The sequence below is a fragment of the Sinohyriopsis cumingii genome, chromosome 7 (genome assembly GCF_028554795.1).
Source record: "Sinohyriopsis cumingii isolate HCF-2022 chromosome 7, ASM2855479v2, whole genome shotgun sequence".
Taxonomy (NCBI): Eukaryota; Metazoa; Mollusca; class Bivalvia; order Unionida; family Unionidae; genus Sinohyriopsis; species Sinohyriopsis cumingii.
The window spans coordinates 96,445,078-96,463,105 of record NC_142967.1 but is presented as its reverse complement, the minus strand read 5'-3'; the positions used below and the strand labels follow the sequence as shown (position 1 = coordinate 96,463,105).

Below are 18,028 nucleotides of genomic sequence, written 5' to 3'. Positions count from 1 at the left end.
TTAAAGTGCTTTGGAAGCATGATTTGGGTCATATTTAGGGTTTAAACCCTAGAAATAAGCATTTATTAGCATTTTTAGTGACTCGTACCAAACATTCATGATTCCTCCTGATCCGCGACTGGTTCTGGAACCTAACCTTGCGAATGTTCGAGGTATTACTGTATCCTCAATTGTCTCAGTTGCATTAGCCAGTAACCAGTCAGACATTACTTTTCTAATGGCAGAAGTATCATACTCATTAAAAATGCAACAGCTTTTGAAATCCACACAACATAATTTATAACAATAATCACTGCTGTGACCATATATCAGCTGAACCATTGTAATTTTATCCACCTTACTACTGCAAGGTGAAGCAAAAATTATCATGTCCAACACTTTCTCAGTTTAAAGGTCGAGCACACAGACACAGATACCCCAGCCTCCTAAAAATGACCAGGTCTCATGTGTCGAGATGTCTCAAAGGCCTAGAACCAATGATCAATGCCTAATGTAGAAAAAAATTGCAGTTCCAACACAAATTACTGATTACTGAACAGTGTCTGATGTAGAAAAACTTAATACAAACTATATTACTAAATAATGAACATTGCCTAATGTTTCACATTTCTAGTTTATCTTAACAGTATAAAACATTACCTTGAGGGAAAATGGCTGGGCAAAATCAACACGGACACTTCCAAAGTTGCTGTTGATAACTCTCCAAATGCCTTTTAAGGCACCCCAAAAAGTCTCCTTCACTTTCGGAATTCCCTACAAGAGAGAATGATGAAAACTTTTTAATAAGAGACAACGTTACACAAAGCTAATATCATTTTTTGCCCTCAACCATATAACTAGTTCAACTGCCCATTTTTTTTTTGCATCAACTGTACAACTAGTTAAACTGCCCATATCTTTTATGGCATCAACTGTACAACTTATTAAACTGTCCATCTCTCTTTTGGCATCAACTGTACAACTAGTTAAACCATCCATATCTTTTTGGCATCAATTGTTTAGTTAAACTGCCCATATCTTTTATGGCATCAACTGTACAATTTATTAAACTGCCCATCTCTCTTTTGGCATCAACTGTACAACTAGTTAAACTGTCCATATCTTTTTGGCATCGAATGTATAACTAGCTAAACTGCCAAATCTTGTTTGGCATAAACACTTAAAGTCATAAAGTTTTCCATGTGTCAAAAGTATTCCTAATTTTCGCCATAAACTGAAAAAGGGCAAATTTATGCAGATGAGAGTTGTAACTGCTAAAGTAATGCAAGTTTTCTTAATTACATTTAAAAACCAGGACAGGATATTCACAAAAGCAATAAATCTGATTATTTCTCTATTAAAAGTTGGATGTGTATGCAGAAATAACTCACCATCTGTTCATTGTTGAAATTTCCTTCTAGTAAAGTCTCATAGCTAATGCTGATGGGAACAATGTAGGCATCTTCTATTACTCCTGAAAAAAATAAATTTAGCTGAACATTAACCCTTTACCTTCTGCAAGTACTTACTGCCCTGCCTACAAAGCCTGATAAGCAGCCTGCCATCTAGCAGTTGTTTGTAGGCTGAACCCCAGAGCATCATAATGGCTGCCTGAGTGAGAACTTCTTGAGTTAGTGCACATGCTGTTTACATTTCCTATATCTTGTCCCATGCAAACTATGTAATTTAATGAAAACTAATATTTAAAACACTTTCCAGAGTTTTGTGCCACTCATTTCCACCAACAAGTACATATAATCCTCTGGAACCAATGTTTGTATTCACATATTAATAAAAAAAAAACTACACCTCAAAACTCTAAAAATAAATCTATCTCCCTTGCATTGTCATCTAAATGAAATGTTGGGCCTGAATCTGCTGTAAAGACATCCACATGTAATTGTCAAACATGTTCCGACCAGAAAAGAACATCTCATGTTTCATCCACAGATTCAGATAAATCTGAAATGTCAGGTGTTGAAACAGGACTTGTACTAATGTCTGATCATTCATCTTTAATCAGATTATTAAAGGCAATGCCATTTGCAATGTCATCAATTTTTCAAATCCTTCAAAACATTCGTTGGAATCATCGTCAGAATACATGAATGTTGCCATTTGTTTTTCACTCTGACAACTGACCTCGTCTTCGAAGGAAATTCCCACTTATATGCTGTAAAACTATTAATAGAACACTTTCATCATTTTATGTATGGACTATTATCACTGGCTAAATATTATTAAAAAGACAGGATGTTTGTGATGTCATCCAATGCAAAGCTTTAATACAAAACGTTTATATGCATCTATGGAATTTCCCAACCCTTGGCCGGAAACACATGCATGAACCAGCCGGGACAGACAGAGTATTATTAGCAGCTTGTATATGTGTCTCTGGGGTTACAAGGCTATTTTTAGGATCGCATATATGCATTAGCAGAAGTAAAGAATGAAATAAAAGAGACCTACCGTCCATACAAATTTCATTTCAAAAGCCAATAAAAACCAGTATACTTTTGGTTGACCTTATCACCCATAATAAACAAGTACATCTTGAGTCTCAGTTCTGTTGATTCTGGTATGGCCAAAGCTTTTCAACTGGGCAACATCTTACAATTTGGGTATCTCATCTCTAACAAAGCTAAATTTTAAAAAATGAACACAGTTCTTCTTGTGTTGGGATGATGTACTGTATAGGGGTCTTCCTATAGATACTATGTACTTCTGACAGTAACAAGTGTAAGATGAAGCTGTTTGCATTTGAAACATGCACAGTGGATAGAATCTTGGCATACCTCTATGTAACTTTCATGTACTGTGGCTGAAATATCTTTGGATATTGTACTTGTGGAGACTGTATATGCTCTAAGCACACAGCTAACAAAAATAGCTATTCCCCAGCACTCAAATAATCAGCCAGAATTACTACACTATCTTTAACAGTTATTAAAATAGAGAAAACCAATTTTGCCAGGCTAGACAATACCAGCTTCTTAAAGTGCACTCAATGAATTACAAAATATATCAAATGTAAAAAAAACGTTTATGCCTCTTTTTTACATTTACTTTATGATCAAGAAGAGCCAAGTTTCTTTTATAGGTACAAATCTGATGTAAGGCTAAGGAGTCTACTCTATAACCCAAATTACATCAATCAAACAAACAACAGAATAAAGGGAATTAAAAGTTCTTTTAACAATCACAAAGATGTTGTTGTTGTTGTGGGGTTTAACACCATTTTTCAGCACACAATAGGCTACACATGGAAGCCAGTATTAATGGTGGAGGAAGAACCCAGGAAAACCCCGGAAAGAACCACCGACCCACTAGAAGCTACTGGCAAGCTTTCTCACATACCCACATTGGCTGAATCCGAGACTCAAACCGGTGCAGACAGAGGTGAGACGGCAGTGATCTGTAACAGAGAGCACTTTAGACCACTCGGCCACTTAGGGCCCCCAATCACAAAGATGTACAAAGTCCTATTTTTAAAAAAGCATTATACAATACTTGATGTGAGGCATTAATAAAGCACTATACAGTAATTGTTGTGGGACACTAATAATGCACTATACAGTACTTGATGTGGGGCATTAATAAAGCACTATACAGCTCATGATGTGGGGCATTAATAAAGCACTATACAGTACTTGATGTGGGGCATTAATAAAGCACTATACAGCTCACAATGTGGGGCATTAATAAAGCACTATACAGCACATTATGTGGGACATAAATAAAGCACTATACAGTACTTGATGTGGGACATTAATAAGCACTATACAGCTCATGATGTGGGGCATTAATAAAGCACTATACAGTACTTGATGTGGGGCATTAATAAAGCACCATACAGCTCACGATGTGGGACATTAATAAAGCACTATACAGCACATTATGTGGGACATAAATAAAGCACTATACAGTACTTGATGTGGGACATTAATAAAGCACTATACAGCTCACGATGTGGGGCATTAATAAAGCACTATACAGTACTTGATGTGGGACATTAATAAAGCACTATACACTACTTGATATGAGGCATTAATAAAGCACTATACAGTACTTGATGTGGGACATTAATAAAGCACTATACACTACTTGATGTGGGACATTAATAAAGCACTATACAGCACATGATGTGGGACATTAATAAAGCACTATACAGTACTTGATGTGGGACATTAATAAAGCACTATACACTACTTGATGTGGGACATTAATAAAGCACTATACACTACTTGATGTGGGACATTAATAAAGCACTATACACTACTTGATGTGGGACATTAATAAAGCACTATACACTACTTGATGTGGGACATTAATAAAGCACTATACACTACTTGATGTGGGACATTAATAAAGCACTATACAGTACATGATGTGGGACCCTAATGAAGCCTTAAACAGTACAGACTGCTTATTGTACATGATTCAAAATAAAATTCTGACCAGAACTGATCGTTTGAGGCAAGAAGTTTTACCTGCATTGAGGCTGTCCATAACCACAGACATCAGACCTCCCTTTGGTGGCAAGGCCTTCCCAGATCTGCTCCGACTTCCCTCAATGAAGAATTCCATTGCCTCTCCTGCTCTTAAAAGTTCCTCCATGTACTGAAACATAAATACATGGTTATGATTCTCTTCATCCATCTCTCCATGAAACAGGCATGCCTCATGGCATTCAAAGCATGGCTTATGCACATTGTCCAAAACAGTTCATCCAAATTAATGATTTAGCCAACCACATGTATGACCCTTAGACACTACCATTCATGCAAATACTTGCAGTGTTCTCTGAGGTTTGCCTGTCAACTGAAATGCCAAAGGACTATGGCTGATATATGTCACCATCCAAAAATGAGGTAAGTTAAGATATAGTCTATATCTAAAATGTATCAACTTTTCATGACGAGGACCTGTTAGTATTTACACAAGTCTGCTTGATGAGGACCAGTTAGTATTTGCAATACTTTGCTTGGTGAGGACTCTAAAAAAGTCTGATTTCAGATTTTATTTATAACTAAATTCCAAGCATGTTCCTAGAATTTCATGAGAGATGAATATTTTTCAAGATGCTACAAAGGCATCATTTTTAGCTGTTTAAGAATAACATTGGTACCAAAATAATAAATATAAGGACAAGAAGTTAACAGTTTAATAAATGTAACAAGCACAAGTTATTAATGTAAAATAATGACCAGGGCTCAGGATTTTTATCCAGGAACTTGTACCTGGAAATAGCGAGTTGTAACATTTACTTGTCCCTGTCTTCATTTTACTCAACACAGTACACTTCTCCCAAGACTGCCTATGGTTTTACTAAAGAACTAGATACCTGATGCAAGCTTGATATTAAAATAGGTAAAAACCATGATGATATGTTGTTGTAATGATTCAGACTCGATAACAAAACAGGTAAAAACCATGAAATTATTGTTGCAATATGATGCAAACACGATACTAAAATGATTTAAAACTGATAATATTATGTTCAAATGCAGGGACCCTTAGATAAATATTATAAGTGACAAGGCCTGTGACTCGAGAAATTGCAGCTGCACCCATAGTGCTTGATTTCTTTTACATTATTTCCATTAACATTGATGCCTCTCTGTAATTATATTGTCATTTTAATGCTGAGACTGTTCTTTTCAATCACATATCTTTACAAGTTCGATATGTAGAAGTCAAGTGATATAGAATGCAAAAAAATGTTTGATTTTTATCTGGTATAAGAGTGTTTAGCAATCAAATTAAAACAGAGATCTACTTAAAATAAATAAACATCAATGCAAGGTCAGCTTTCACAGTTCTGAAAGTGACAAGTATCATTTGGAACATGTCAGTATTAATCATAACAAATCCCCAATACAAATTTCAATGCTTATCTGACATATTACTAAAAATAAAAGGACTGGGAATTCCAAAGGTCACCAAAACATAAACCTTCATTAGTGTTTGTCAGGTTCCAACTATGACAGAGATATATTTTAAGGTCAGGACTCCTATTTTCACAACAAAATTTTGTTAACTTGCAGATTAATTTCAACCATCTCTATTTCAACCTACTTTAAAACTAAATGATCCATTTTAGATAAAACTCCATTTGCGAGAGTAGTGTTAAAAAAGGGAAGATTGCGGACTGGCCAAATTAACTGAAATATTTCAAGGTCATGACTCCTATTAAATTCTGACCAATCAGCTATTGTCTTAGCATTATGTGCTGTGTAGATTGCAATGGCATGCACTGTGTGATAATTGGTCAAAACAGGCATAGCTACTTACAGAACTTATTTTGAATTTAAGTTGGCAACATTTTTCTTGTGAAAAGCAATTTCGTATTAATAGAAATATTTTTTTGTTGGCATAGCAATGTATCAATAAAGGAAAAGTTTTCCAAAATACCAGCAACCTGGGTCAAGTGTAACAAGTGTCTGACCAAACAAACAAAATCAACACTTTTTAACCCTGAAAAATGATAATAAATTAATATTTTTGACTCTTTACACAGTGAACACTGACAACACTTAATTTTATATTGAACAAACTAAAACAAAAATTAACCTAAGTGACCATATTTTCAAAAACTATCCACTACCCCCAACAAACCCATATCTACAACATTCAAACATCTATCCACTGACCCCCCAAACCCATGTCAGCAACATTCAACATCTATCAACTCTTCCCCCCCCCCACAAAAAAAACATCTGCAACATTCAAACATCTATCCCTGTCAACTTTTCAAAAGCCAAATAGTGACAGTGAATAAAAAAAAACCTAGAGACTTGGACCTAAAATTAGGAGGTTTATTGTGGCACTTTTTAGCACTGTCTGCACTAAATATTGACTGATCTTCCGGGTCCAATACATGTGAAATTTTCAAAGGATGCATCATTTCTCAATATTGACATGACTTTTTTTCCCTCAAAGAAATACCCTCTTTTCATATTCTATTCAGCTGTGGCCAAACTGCACAAGAGCTAAAAGTTAGTCTTAAGCAAACAAGCGAAGAAAGCCAGTGTGAGTAATGAACAGTTAATCTTTATCACTGCAAATATCATATGAAAAGGAAATGCTTTTCTTACATAATTCAAAGGAAATGCTTTTCTGACATAATTCAAAGGAAGTGCTTTTCTGACATAATTCAAAGAATCTGTGTTCTACAGTGTGTGTTATGTAAGCACCAGCAATTGATTGGTAAATAAATGATCTCCTATTTTGTTGTAAATATGCAGTCTCGAGCTATCATACAGGTGGCAAATATTTTCCCATGTGTTATATCCCACTTTATTTACTTATTCTCAACTCAAAAGGCATTTAACATCTTTTACTAAATAACATTAATTCTGAGTTATTGTTTTGCGGGCACATAAGCTGCACGGTTTGTTTCTTCATTCTTTCTTTCAATTTATTGATGGTAATTACCTTTTGTATATACGGTACAGTACTGTCAGGTGTTCACTCGTGTAAGTTTCTTTGGTGGGAACAGAGATGCTAAAGCATTCACAGTGATCATTTGGGATTGAAACTAATTGGTGACAATTTTATTGTTGTGGTTTATTTTCAGATTTTAGTATTGTTGTAGGGTTTTCAAAAAATACATAAACTGATGTGAATAATGCTTAAACTTAACATTCTATTTATTGAAAAAAATTCTTTGTAGTGTGATAATAATCATTTCAATATGTGACAACAATATTCACAGGAGATACAATAGAACATGGCTTCTGTGGTTTGCATACGATATATCATTTTATTACTACAATCCACATAACCACAGACTGTTTGATGAAACTAGCATGACTGATAAAATCAAACCGCATAACCACAGACTGATTAATAAGACTAACACGACTGTGATAAAATCTGCTCTACTAAGTTTATAATGTGATTCAAATGAAGAAAACTCTTCCATTGCATGCTTCTTTTGATATAAAAAATACTACTCACTGAATGAAGCACAGATCTATAAATTTTATCTTTCTTGCCAACCTCTATGTCTAACTTCCTGCGGATGAAATATGCACCAAGGCCACTCATTAGTCTCCTGAAAACAGATACCAGAATTAGATCAATGGCATGCAACCACATATCCCTGCACTTCCTAGTGATGGCATTGTGGGTATGGCTTGATTCTGGGGGAGTCTGTTTTGTATAGGTGTCTGATTTTGTCTTAGTATGTCCTTCATCATATATACGGTCTTAAGGTAGGGATATTAAGCTTCGAAGAGATGACCCAGTAATATTTCCACACTCCTGTGGCCTGAGCCAAGGATATAATCATAAAACTGTTGCAAATGTTGTATCACTGACTTTGATGATGACACAAACCAACTTTCAGATCTCCACCTACCATACTTTAGACATTTTTGGGATTTTCAAAAACTACCCACCACCTAACCCCATCCCAAAGTGTAATAACAATTTTTTAATTAGCATGCTCATCTACTGACCACTCTCTCCAAATGTATATAATCTTTATCCACAGATGTACTGATCAAAATACTTACTAAAAGATGGACATAGTGGATGTACAGATGGAAGGAAGGATATACAGGTAGGACAACATAATCCCCACATCCTATAAACATGCTGAATATTTTTTAAATTTTCAGAGTCTAAGACAACTTGGACTGTCTAGAATGTATTGAATGCAAATGCTTTCTGTGTGTCTATGTTAACAGAAAGCATACAAAGGAAAGAAAAGGTCCGAGCTTATACAAAGATTAACAAGAATCAATGCTCACGACTAAAAAAACGTGGAAGATAAAAATTAGTTTAACAGTTGTGCAAATGGTAGACTTGTACATATATACAACAGACCCATGTAGGCCAAATAACACTTGCCTCACCAAATAACACTTGCCTCGCTAAACAACAGTTAACCATCTCAAGAAGCAGGCTTATGCAATAGTGTAAAAACACAATTTATGTATTAAAAAAATTCCCCAACCTTTTTATCATGTCAATTTTACCATTTTACTAAAGTCTCACAAAAATACTTTCAAAAGACAAAAGCATAAAGAATATGTACAAATTCAGAAGTCTTTCAAGTGAGTATACTGGGTTCATTTTTATTTAATGTTACATATAAATTTCAATTTATGAATAAAGGTCCTGAATGTGTAAAATGACATAAAATAATGCACACTACATGTGAGACCATATAAATGAAAAATAATTCAGGCATTCTAACACAGCAACAGAAATATTAGCAACTCCCAAACTCTATTTCTCCAACGTATCAACCTTGCTTCCAAATATTTCAGAATTTCAAAGGTGGGAGCATTTTAAAAATAATTCTGTATGAGTTATGAACTGCACAATTATACTAGCTTGCACCTGTATATTTTCTCTAAAAATATTCCTATTTTGAACATTTTGAACATTATTCATTTTAATTGCTAAAGTATATTATCTTGCCAATTTGTATGAATTGTTCTATTGAAATTCATGGATATTGCAATCTAGAAATTCTTTTGGGAGATCTGGTTTACATTAACATACTTTGTGCAAGGGGAAGAACACTGTACAACCTCAAAACCCAATAAGAACATCACATCTTTCTGATGTGAGTGAAGCAAGTAAAATCTCCAAAAGGGACACGAAGTTCATCTTAGTGGTACTTACCAAACTGGTATGTTTATGATGGCGAATATCCAGCTAGTGCAAGAAGAACATACTTTTACAAAATGATAAATGTTGAAAATAAAACTTGATGTTAGCAATGATCTGTCATCTAGTCATTGTGAAATCATGAAGCTATTAAAATACGAAAACAAACACAGGCTTGGAGAGCGTTCAAAATGGCCATTGTTTACATTATTTACATCTGAGGTTTCTTCTAGCTTGTATTGAGAAAGATTGAGGATGTCTGAATTTCCCTAAACCCTTTATTCTCAAAGGTCAACATAATGGCTTACTTCCCTTGCTTTCTTTTTGAAAGAAAGAAAGCAGATGTGGATTGCCCTCATTACTGAACCTGTCCAAGCTCTTGATAATATAAACAAATGTTCAAAGTTTTATTAAAATAGGATTTGAAAATAAAGATTTCAGTGTGACAACAAGCACAGTCAAATACATGCAATGCCATCTCATTATTATCTGTGGATCTCACTCATTATTTAAATTTAACTGAGATTTGATAATATATGCAAAAATGCCAAGCTTAATCAGAATCAGATAAGAAATATCACCTTCAGAGTGGGAAATAGCTTAGTGAATCAGATTTAAGATCATCTCATTAACAAACAAAGAACTGGCTCATGTTCCAGCACAGTAATAAATAAATGTTGATGGACAAGTGACTGACAGATGACACATGATGGACACTGGGCCATACCATGCTCACTCAGCCTAATAGCCAGTGAGCTAAAAAGTGAGAAAATGTAGTAGAAAGAAGAAAAGGAAGGGTAATACTGACCCAAATAAAGGTATCCTGAGGTTATCCCCAGCAGCCACAAAGGGAATTCTTATCTCATAATGCCACAAAATCCAGGTGACCAGGATGTAGTCCAGGTGACTCTTATGAAGAGGAAGATATATGATAGGCATGCCTCGCTGGAATGAAACAAGAGATTCCAATTCTTCAAGCTCACTTTTTATTTAGAAAGAAAGTAAAAAACTTGAAGATGGAACTTTATTTCAAAAACTTCAATAGTGACCTAAATCTCAAGATTCAAACATGGACACCATAGTCATCACTATGTTGAGCTTTCTCAAAGAAAAAATTAACCGTCTCTGTTCATGTACAAGTTGTTACTGCAAACATTTATACAAGTTTTATGACATTGACAGAAACAAGTACCCAGTAAATGAAGAATTCAAGTGTTAAACAGACTTTAGTTCATTCACTGTCTACATCATCCTAATTACCCACCTCTGAAGCAGTTTTAATCATCTGCATCTGGCTTTTGTGAACCTGGACAGTATTCAGAATTCGCCCAAGAAATCGGAACAAAAACCATCCTGTAAACCTAAAAAAAGAAAAAAAAGGGAAGGTCCCTAAAAACATCTATTATAATAAGGTAATACAAACTTCAAAAATCGTGTAGTATGGTGCTGACTCCCATAAGCCTGTTCCATTTAAAGACAATATTATTCTAGATTCTTTCGTTTCTTTTGTTTAAGGTTAATGTAATTCCTACAAAATTAAAATTATGCATGTTTTGATGGTGAAAATTCCTGTGTAATTTTCAGTTGTGTGTAGAAAGTTAATGTAATTCCTTTATATTTCTACAGTTGTGTGTAGAAAGTTAATGTAATTCCTATATATTTCTATAGTTGTTTGTAGAAAGTTAATTCCTATATATTTTTACAGTTGTGTGCAGAAATTTAATGTAATTCCTATATATTTCTACAGTTGTGTGTAGAAAGTTAATGTAATTCCTATATATTTAAAATTATGCACTATCTGATGGTGACAATGTTATTTTAGTTAACTGACAACTCAACTCGGCCTACGCATCAGGAAGATCAAACTGTATACCAAATTTGGTCGAAATCAAGTAATTAAAGTATTACAGTGTGGAAAAGAAGTGGTTCCACAATCAGGATTATAATTCAGTAATACAATGATGATGAATGTGGATTATCAACTCAACCAAGGTCTCATTAATACCAAATTGTAAACTAAATTTGGTTGAAATACAACAACAGAAAAAGAGAGATAATCTTCATACATGACAGTGATTGGGTATGTCAATCAGTCATTCTTCAGACATGACAGTGATTGGGTATGACAAACAGTTATTCTTCAGACATGACAGTGATTGGGTATGATAATCAGGGACTACTGAGGACACTGAATGCTGATAAATCAAACTCAGCCAAGGTGTCCTGACAAGTTGCATATTAAATCCGGCTGGAATAAATAAAGGAGTTACTGTGCATAAATGAAAATGGGCATGTTTGACAATCAGATATAACCTTGCCATACAACAGTACTGGAAGCTGAAAATCCAATTCAGCCATGGTTTCATTAGTATCAGGTTGCATTTGAAATTTGACTGAAATGCAAAACTAATGAATGGAGTAAATCTGACAATCAAGGACTAAATTTCTATTAAATAACTCAGGATGCTGACGACTGAACTCTGATAGCCATGGTGTCCTGAAAATCAAGTTGTATACCAAAATTCGCTGAAATGCAATACCAAACAAGAGATTTACTGCATGGAAAAGTGAGTGGATCTGAAAAACTGGCACCATAACTCTGTTAAATAATGACACAGAAAGCTGAAAATCGAACATAGCCAAGATCTCATCAATATCAAGAAGCATGCCAAAATTGGTTGAAATGCGAAAATAGTCCAGGTGTTGTGCAGGAACAAAATGGTGGGTTGGACAATCTGTGACTATATTCTGTTAAATGAGGACACAAAGCAGACAAATGAACTCAGCCAAAATGTCCCATAAAATATCAAGCTTCACACATGATTAAGTTTATATACAATAAAAATTAAAGGAATTATTCTGCTGAAACAAGAGTGGGATAGACAGAAGAAACAACAAGTAGATGGAATAAATGACAGGCCAAATGTACTATTCCCTCATATTATATGAAAGGCAGGCAAGAAAAAAAAATGCATGCAATTAACAAATTATACTGTTGCTATGGGCTGGTCCATTTAAACATATGTCAAGAAGACAGCTTATTTAAAAAATGCCAGTACTTTAAATACTGAAAAAACTGATATGAAAATGATACAAAATTCTGAACTGTATATACAAGTTACTACGTATTGAAAAATACCTTCCTTGGGTCACATTTTTCACAGAGTTTAAAGAAATCTAAAATGGTATAAAGCTGTACTGACTCATTTTTTTAAAAGACTTTTTTTTTTATTATACTAAAATTTCCATGGAAAACATGTCAGCTTCAAACCAGATTGATAATGTTTTGAACTATCAGTTTCAGTTAATTATAAAATTTAAAGCATGCCATGGCAAAGATTTGGTATTGAGAAGTGAAATAAAGTACTAAAAAGTAATGTACATTTGTCTCAACTGACAAAAAATGTAAATATCTATTCACCAGTATAAATTCTAAGAGGCACTCAGAAGTAAATGAACTACAGCATGCTCATTTTTGAGAAAGACTGTTCAGCATTTACTCGTACAGTGCATAGGACCTATATGTTAATTTCACAATCAGTCAGTGCCACGTGCATGTTTTCTACAGTTCTGATTCAATATAAATCAAAATTACTCATCAATAAAATAAGTAAGAAGCCCCTTTAGGCAAAGTTTTTCTCCTTACCTGATTAGATAGTTTGAGACTGATGCCTTCATGCCTCGTAAAATCTTCCTAGCTCGTTTCTCGAGTTCACTGACCAACTTCTCTGTAAAAGAGATAGAGATTTATATACGAAAACTCGTTACCTTATGACTGAGTGCTGACAAAATCATTGATAAAAACTAGATTAAACAATGTCCATTGTGTTAAAATTGTTCCAAAGTTCGGTCAGTTCTACTGCAAAAATGGATGATAAGCTCAAAAAATTATAAATCATCCCCAAGTGAGACATATGACCTTGGAATGATGTACAATCAATGTTCTTGGAGGAAAAAATCCTCTGATCCAATTTTTTTCTTCAGGAAAGCTCTCCTCAAGCAAAGTTTTCTGCTACATAGTGTAGAGGTAAATATTTTTCACACTGCTGCCTGGTGAAGACATATAAATTTTAAAAATGAATACTCGTAGTACTGTTTATTTTGCATTCATCCTTTCAAAGATCTGTTTGCACCTGACGTAGCTCTGACCTGAGCAAGCATTTGTAAAACATTTTCAAATGACATTTGACAATAGCTAATAACACAAACTAACAAGCTAGCAACAGCTGGAATAGTTGCCAAGGGGCAGGGTGTACCAACCTACCTTGCCAAGTTTACTTTTGATTTACACTAATTTCAATTTATGCCATAACCCCTGGAACATATTTATGGCATAAAGTGTGTGTTACATGTACCACTACATCCATGACCAAATCTGCCATCTAGCAGAAACCAATTTATAATGAAGTGTTGTATTTGCTAACATTCCGAATAGTGAAGATGTTCTTACCATATGAGCATATTGGTAACAGCATACATTTTAACAATACTGTGTAATTAACAATTATCATTTCACATGGAAAAATAATGAAGGCTTGAATCTTTCATAAACAACATAAAAGTCAAATCCAAATACAAACTGCAGACTCAGATCTGCAATAACATAGTGGGATGACAGATCTGGGTCTGTGCAGATAGCTAGAACATATCTGAACAAACTACATACAGCCTAATGTGCCAGCAGATTAGGTCTATGTTAGTTGCAGTTGGACCCAACTTATATATGTGTGTAAATGGTAAACAGAATTAGTTCAGCATATTGCAAATTTCTTGTAAGGGCAATTCAATAGAAACTTTCTCACCACAATTTCATTAGTTACATTACTGGAATAATTCAGTAGGAAATTAACATGATAGTCATCACACCTACTTGTGGTTTGTCAATAACTACCATATATACATGCATATGAATCAGACCCCATTGCAAACTGCATAGACACAGATATACCACTGCATATGTTCCAGCAGATCTGGGTATATTCAGGCAGAACTAATCATTAGAAAAAACAACACAAATCAAGCGCTCCAAGCTGACTGCAATTGGATTAAACATTTAAGCAATAATATACGGTACATGCACATACAGTCTTCAGTGGAAGAGACAGTTTATCGTACAATATTAAAATGCATGATAGTACATTTCATCTAGTATGCCATCATGATCCACTCAATTTTGTTTTTCAATTTCTGTTTGGTACAGTGTGTTCATTCTTAACATGGAAACAAATAATGCAGCTTACTCATGTTTTCCACCATGGAAGAGAGAATAAATACTTGTCATAGCATTCATAATACAAAGAAAAATATCTAAGATAGAAAATATATTTAATAAAATACTCGCTCACTATAGCATCCTTCATTATAACACATCTCCCATTATATGGCAGGTATGGGCATGGATTCCATTTTATTATGCATTTACTTCTTTATAAGATAATATATTCCATGAAGACTCACCATGTTTTTCTTTCAAAACAGCTTGCTGAACAGCATCTATCACTCTGAAATAGAGAGAAGGAGAACTAGGAGAAAGCAGATGTGAGTGGTCTCCCTTTTGATAAAACAATGCCAGCTGCTATGCTCAAAATCTTATGATCATCACACAGTGACATCACATATATGATGTCAATCATTACCTACCATATATACTCACTTATAAGTTGAGTCAAACTGCAAAAAACAAAGATCCTGATCTGCCATAGATTAATGTGCCTGCAGATCAGGGTCTATGTTATTCTACCGATTACTCCTAAAAGAAATTTCAGAGACCCAGATATGCCAGTGCATTATGCAGCAGCAGATCTGGGTCTGGACAGTTTGCAGTTAGACTCAATATATAAGCAAGTATATAAGGTAAGTGTAAAATAGTACTCTCCATGAACACAGTAAAGTGACAAAGTTGGAAATTTTGTCTCTTATTAAAGAATGCACAAGAAATCCCACAAATACACCCCTCCCCACCTCCCTTGATCCCAACCCCACTTCCATATAGTACACAAGAGTATAATGACTGGTCAACATGCATCTTCTGACGATGACCATAAAAGTACCAAATTTCTTAACAACCCACTGAAAACTGCAAAAGCAGTTGCATTCACGAATTTCTGTCATATACTGCTCCATCTTTAAGACAACAAAAGGATGGTAAATGGCACATCATACCCCATCCTTTTAATAGTTCTCTTTGAAGGCACAAGTGGGGATGAGTTGACTATTAGATTAGATGGAGATTATTGACCACTGGACCTTGATGTCCCGGACCTTTGGTCATAATATATTCTTAATAAACTAAACCATTTTTTTACCTAGTACATAGTACAGCCTGGACATCCAGAACAAGACCATCTCAGTAAGGCAGTCAGTATTTATCCATTAAGTTAGACCAATTTATAGTAATGTGTAAGAAATCATTTGCAAAGACAAATCTGTGGACAACTAATAAGTTTGTTAAGCATCTTTTAACCATAGTTACCTCCAGCCCAGTTTCATAAACTGCAATTCCAAACTAGGAAGGTCAATGACTTCTTGCTAGATCTCTCTTCTAGGTGTGAGCATTATACAAATCGACACATGAAGGTCAAATAAATGTACCTGGGATAATTATTGCCTTGCCTGCTGTTTTCCAAAAATATGAATACACTAAAATCTGTCTTCAGAGACCACCCCTACTGCCAACATAAAGCAGTCTCTCAAGACAGATGGTTTCTCATAACAAGCTTGTGCAAGATTTCAAGGTCAAAATGCAGCAGGTTTAAGTGAAAATATACACAACTGCTGTACATGCATTGTATTCATTTTTCATGGTTCTTGTCAAAATAATGCAATCAAATTTTCTCAGAGTAATTTTGGAGAGCAATAAAGATATACATGTGCATAAAACATTTACAGGTATATTTTAAGATCATTTATACATGAATGTTAGCATATGAATTTCAGAATTGTTACAGTAATTTCTGACTCACTTCATATGTAACATAAGAACTGCGATGTCAGTTATGATAACACTTGTTCATTTATTCACCCTGTATGTGAACTAGCAAACATCATGCTTTAGAAAAATATGGAATAAATTGCCAAAACCAAAATGCTTAATTTGTCACTGATAAAGGAGATTCACCTGATTTCATAGGTGTCAACTTGTAAGGTTTACCCGTAATTTGTAAGTTTCTTCCCCGTTTTCATCAGTGTATGGCTGTACAACCATTTTGTATGGGGTTTTCTGTACAAATTTGTTTTAAATTTTTTTTCTCACTTTGTGTGCATCCAGGACTCTGGTCATAATCATTTTTTAGAATGAGAATTCAACAAGATCAGGGTGCTCCGAAACAAATAATCAAATCATACTCAAAACTGCGCTTTTACTTTGATAATGAAACAAGTTTTGTTTCATGGTTCAACTCCAGTGTGTGAAGATCTTGTTGTTTATCACTGACATTTGACGCTCACTCAGATTTCTAATACTGACTAACCATCTGTGTAGTAAGTATGTTTTCATATTTTATACATTATTATTTTATTATTTATACTTATTACTATCAAATGCATAAAGTTTGCATCAATTTTCATACTTTAGATAGTGTGGCAGTCATGTTTTTCTAACTGTAAATCATCCGACTTTTCGGTGTGGAGATAAAGATGATTTACTAAAAATTTTAACAATATACTAATTAAAAATAAATGGTCTACTGAATTTAGCACTGGCATTTTATCATGCGGTCACAGTTTTGAATCAAGTTTGTAACAGGAAGATGCATTTCCAGCATGATGGAAGTAGTACAGATACTGAGTGACATTCTTGTGGCTCGATAATATGTAACACTGCCAATTTATATCAGATTTTTTACCAAAATCGGCACACCATATAGCAAATTCATAACTTTTCAAATACCAGATACGCAATTTTAATAGAAACGATCAACTGCTTACAAGGTATAAACTTCTGGACTGCTACTTTGTCGATTTCAACTTCTGGATAGCTTCTGGCATAATATCTTGGGGTTTATGAACAAAACAAAAAAAAAATTATTCTGAAATTAATTTTTTTATTTCTTTCATCTAGTTGAAATATTCCATCCATCAAAAGGCTGAGCCTAACTCAAAGAAACGCAAGCTTAAAGATATGACCATTGTTGTGGCAAGTTTCAGGCTGATTGGATTGAAGTGTTCCCTGGCAGAGTAGATGTATCCAAGTTAGGATCTTTCCATGCTTTTTGTAAAATTGGTAGCAAAGACATTAAAGTGGTGTGCAGCATTTGTTGTTTTAAAACTTATGATCTTATATAATGTATGAATACATTTTTTCAAGTAAGTGTTTTTTGGTCTTTGTAAGGTTTTTATTGGTCTGGCGTACAGGTTTTCATCTCAAGGGATTAACACCTGTGTGATAACAATAGGCTTAAATGGTCATTGCCACAGTGAACAG

At 34.4% G+C, this 18,028-nt stretch overlaps 1 protein-coding gene across 3 annotated transcripts in view; it reads right to left on the bottom strand.

Moving 5' to 3' along the window:
• The window catches only part of LOC149795762 (glycerol-3-phosphate acyltransferase 1, mitochondrial-like), a 102,443-nt gene that overhangs the window by 39,127 nt on the left and 45,288 nt on the right, over nt 1–18,028 (bottom strand). For all 3 annotated transcript variants that reach the window (XM_089965669.1, XM_089965670.1, XM_089965671.1), the window contains exons 6-13: nt 15,064–15,107; nt 13,253–13,334; nt 10,871–10,967; nt 10,415–10,551; nt 7,942–8,038; nt 4,470–4,599; nt 1,371–1,453; nt 640–753 (exon numbers count right to left, since the gene is read on the bottom strand). In XM_089965669.1, coding sequence (XP_089821795.1) covers nt 640–753; nt 1,371–1,453; nt 4,470–4,599; nt 7,942–8,038; nt 10,415–10,551; nt 10,871–10,967; nt 13,253–13,334; nt 15,064–15,107 — 784 coding nt within the window. The remainder of the gene's footprint in view (nt 1–639; nt 754–1,370; nt 1,454–4,469; nt 4,600–7,941; nt 8,039–10,414; nt 10,552–10,870; nt 10,968–13,252; nt 13,335–15,063; nt 15,108–18,028) is intronic.